Raw genomic sequence first — 3,965 nt, forward strand, 5'->3', positions numbered from 1 at the left:
TGTCACTTATCCACTTGTCAGTTGTCACTTGTCAGTGTTATTTGGTTTGGTGAATCAGGTAAATGTTTACCTGCAAAATAAAAATTATATTCTACGAATTGTATATAAACAAAGTTACCACCCAACAGAAACATTGAATTGAATTGTCATTTACGAAGAGAACATAATTAAACACTAGATTACTGAAATTTGTAGCACGATAACATGGTGTCGAGTGAGGAGGAATCGGATGTAAAAGCAGGGGACGTTATAGATTGGGATGTTGATATGGAGATACAATTGTTCTACGCGATGGCAAATCATAAGCCGGTAGGGATCAACAAACATTTCCAGATGGTATGCATTTGGGAGAAGTTATCGAACTCTATTACGAGGGAGATATCAACACAGGATATATGGAAACATTTAAGCACGTTATATGACATGAACATGCTGGATGAGACGGAACCAATACCGTTTCCCAATCACGAAGTGCCATTCAGTTTGCCCGAGAGTGAATTTGGATCTTTGTTGAAACAAAAGTGCAAGGATGCAATTTTAGGTGATGATAGTGAAGGTAACACTTAAAACTATATGTAAATACATCTGCTAGAAGACTTTGTCTACTTCGTTGTGCTTAAAATGCTAGGACAATATTTGTTGCAGCATACCTATTCAGCCAGTTAATTTCACACCTTCGCAGCTTCCATTAGTTTAAGAGATTTGACCGATATTTATCAAGTACTGTGTGTGTTCAGTTATCAGTTTTCTCAACTTAATGCTAATCATTACTCATGAGATGATTTAACTCTTAGATGGCAGGAGTCCTTCCCCGAAGACAGCCCCACGTAGCAATTCTCGAGGAACCGCTGGTAAAGATACACCTAAAGGTAAATGCTGGATACTATTTTAATAAAACATTGCAAAATCATAAATAAATTCAATAAATTTAAATAATCCATGTGAATTTGATTATTAAAGTGATGGACGATTTTAAGTTTTAAATTTTACAAGCAAATTTAATATTTTTATGCTTGGAATTTTGACGACTATAGAAATGAATAACCATTCAATCTTTTTTCATATTTTCTTATAGGCCGTAAAGACAGTATTAGTGCACTTGCTACTAAAACAAGAAAAGAGAGTGGCAGTTCACATGCATCGACGGACACCCCTAGCATTAAATCAGAAAAAGATTACGGTAATTATCATATGATTTATTGTTCTTTATCTGTATCAAAGAAAAAGTCATGAAATCCTTTTTTTAATAAAATTTATTAGATACTAGCTGCGCCCCGCGTTTTCGCCCGCGTAAGTCAATATCCCGTTGGAGTATCAGGATAAAAAGTTTCCTATATGTTATTCCAGTTGTCCAGCTACCTACATACCAAATTTCATTGCAATCGGTTCAGTAGATTTTGCGTGAAAGAGCAACAAACACACACACATCCTTACAAACTTTCGCATTTATAATATTAGTAGGATAGGATTATAAATGTAAATTATTGAAAAATTAAGATGCAATGAAAATTTCACACAACAAAACAAAGTATACTTGATCAGATAGTTATGAATAACATCATATGTTCAATTAATCAAATCAAATCAAACAATTTCTTATTAGTTGTAATATTAATAAAAAATATAACAAACAGACAGAAGACGAGATTCACGTGATTCCAATGCATCTGGACCTAGAGACAGCTCTACGAGTAGAAAATCTACATCACAGAGGGAGAAATCACAAAAGACCAAAATCAGTTCTATAGCAGGTGAGATAATCCTCATATTTCTTTGAATAATAGACTAAATAAACCTTTCAATATCGCATATAATTTAATAAAAACATCGGCATATAAAATTTAAAACTTTAAAAGCAAGTAGCTTAGAAAAGGCCCATCACACAATTTAAATAAACACTGCATTTATAAACAAATGTTATATGTCATAGCTTAACTTTAATTGTGCATATAGTCTTTCATTAATTACATAAAAATATCATTTTTATCCAGATGAAGATACAAGCACGCGTCGAGGCAGAAGGCGTGCGAATCCATCGACACCGCCATCGAACACACCAGCAAAGCGACGTCGCATGTGACACACACACAACCACTCGTACCACCATTTCTTCTGACACACACAGTGGCGCCCCTTACAGGAATGTACCTGTATATCGCGAGGGCGGGAAAGACGCAACGCTGTCAGTTTTTTTTTCTTAAGTGGTTGCGAGTGTGAGCTGAGTTAATGACGCTGATATGAAATGATATGAATATTGTGTTTAATGTGAAGTATTTGGATGATTAAATTGAATTGAGTATGTATGCTGTTTTTTCTTTTCCGCTTCTCTTCATTATTCTAACCCTCAAGGCCTAGACTTTACACATGGACAAAAAATAATGACAAAACGACTTAAACCTATGGAATGCGAACATAAGTAATTAACTACAGCACCATATAATTTTTGTAGCAGAAGTAGGAAAATAAAAAATAAAAAAAATTGTGTGGATGCGTATCTCTATATTGAACGCTTCTCATATTCGACCTATCGAATGTAAGCATTAGTAAAATACGCTTTTAAATAGATAGTTTGGGACATGTCTGGTAAAAACGAACGAATATAAAGATAGACAGATAAAAAAAATATTTTTTTATATACATTCCATTTACAGAAAGTGCACCTATTGTGCAACAATTTTAATGGATTAAGAAACTTTATAGATTTGGTACAATAGGTCTTTTTTTACAAGAATCCAGGAATCTGTGTGCTGCCATCTCTTCTAGGCTGTCATTAATTGTCAATGTCATAATTCATATGTTATATGTCAGTTGATGTCAATTTCATTAATGCATTTGAGAATTGATATGAAATACGGCTGTTCAATGAATTTATTAACGTTATAAGTGAATTATAGATTAATATCAATCAGCTACTGCTAATTAATTGGCTTCCACATTTTAAGCAGTCATGGCAAATCATTACGAAGTGCCTAACTGGTGAGCGTCATGGTGTTGAATACGCCGACATTCCAACCTCTTCTGTGTTCCTTTTATAAAAATAAATACAAATGATAAACAACCGATTTTGCACATAATTATTCCTTTCATGTATGCTTTTTATTTGTAGGGCTGGGAAACCACCAACTGGTCTTCATTTGGATGTACTAAAAGGCGATAAACTGATTCAAAAACTAATGCTAGACGAGAAGAAATGCTATCTTTTTGGTAGAAATCCACAAATGAATGACTTTTGCATAGATCACGCGAGTTGTTCCCGTGTACATGCAGCATTTGTGTATCATAAGCATCTAAACAGAGCATTTTTGGTGGATTTGGGAAGCAGTAAGCATGGTTTTTCTTAGATTAGTTGTGAATATTATATTATAGTTAGCTAAAAACAATGAAATATGAGGAAAAATTTTTATACATATAATCTATACATAATTATCTCAATTATATATAGATTATCCCTATGATTCTAAGGTAGAAAGAATCTTTATTGATTACATGTTCATGTGTTTATATCATATCAAAATTATGAACTTCCAGCACATGGAACATACATCGGTCAAATGCGATTGGAACCAAATAAACCAACACAACTACCAATAGACTCTAACTTCCATTTTGGTGCCTCAACTAGAAATTACATTATAAGGTAATTATACATTTGAAGAATATATAACCTGTTTAAGTATGATTATGTTAACTTATCACTACTTAGTATAAAACAGAGTCGTTATCTCTGTCCCTATGTCCCTATGTATGCCTAAATCCTTAAAACTACTCAACGGATTTTGATGGGATTTTATTTAATAGATAGAGTGGATCGGAAGGTTTATATGTATAACATCTATAAAACTACTCCAAATTAGATGTTTGGGAAGCCGTTGACTAAAGTTAGTATTAAGAGCGCAAAGAGCAGTATTAAAAGTTATGATGTCCAAGCCTATATATTATCCCACTACAGCTCTTTATAGTGAATG

The 3,965-nt window shown here is 33.3% G+C and overlaps 2 protein-coding genes across 3 annotated transcripts in view; both read left to right on the forward strand.

Annotated features, from left to right (window-relative positions):
• The first annotated feature begins 17 nt into the window (after window positions 1-17).
• Window positions 18-2,303, forward strand: LOC119837095 (MRG/MORF4L-binding protein). Of its 2 annotated transcripts, none has more exons than XM_038362594.1 (5): window positions 18-541; window positions 795-869; window positions 1,076-1,180; window positions 1,635-1,751; window positions 1,992-2,303. In XM_038362594.1, exons 1-5 carry the CDS (start codon window positions 205-207, stop codon window positions 2,078-2,080), a joined length of 723 nt encoding a protein of 240 aa, XP_038218522.1. In that variant the 5' UTR covers window positions 18-204; the 3' UTR covers window positions 2,081-2,303. The 2 variants fall into 2 exon arrangements, with proteins under 2 accessions (XP_038218522.1, XP_038218521.1); XM_038362593.1 differs by having other exon boundaries at window positions 20-556.
• A 516-nt stretch (window positions 2,304-2,819) lies between these two features.
• LOC119837097 (nuclear inhibitor of protein phosphatase 1) overlaps window positions 2,820-3,965 on the forward strand; it is an 8,081-nt gene continuing 6,935 nt past the window's right edge. Inside the window, exons 1-3 of the mRNA XM_038362597.1 lie at window positions 2,820-2,976; window positions 3,107-3,321; window positions 3,529-3,637. Of these exons, the coding sequence (XP_038218525.1) occupies window positions 2,948-2,976; window positions 3,107-3,321; window positions 3,529-3,637 (353 nt within the window). The 5' untranslated portion in view covers window positions 2,820-2,947. The remainder of the gene's footprint in view (window positions 2,977-3,106; window positions 3,322-3,528; window positions 3,638-3,965) is intronic.

The sequence above is a fragment of the Zerene cesonia genome, chromosome 26 (genome assembly GCF_012273895.1).
Source record: "Zerene cesonia ecotype Mississippi chromosome 26, Zerene_cesonia_1.1, whole genome shotgun sequence".
NCBI lineage: Eukaryota > Metazoa > Arthropoda > Insecta > Lepidoptera > Pieridae > Zerene > Zerene cesonia.

Bases quoted from the DNA above. Each gene is read 5' to 3' on its own strand.
- LOC119837095 (XM_038362593.1), top strand. From the start codon at position 205: ATGGTGTCGAGTGAGGAGGAATCGGATGTAAAAGCAGGGGACGTTATA. The intron at 557-794 runs GTAACACTTAAA...TTTAACTCTTAG, and splicing joins TTTAGGTGATGATAGTGAAG to ATGGCAGGAGTCCTTCCCCG. The intron at 1,752-1,991 runs GTGAGATAATCC...ATTTTTATCCAG, and splicing joins CAAAATCAGTTCTATAGCAG to ATGAAGATACAAGCACGCGT.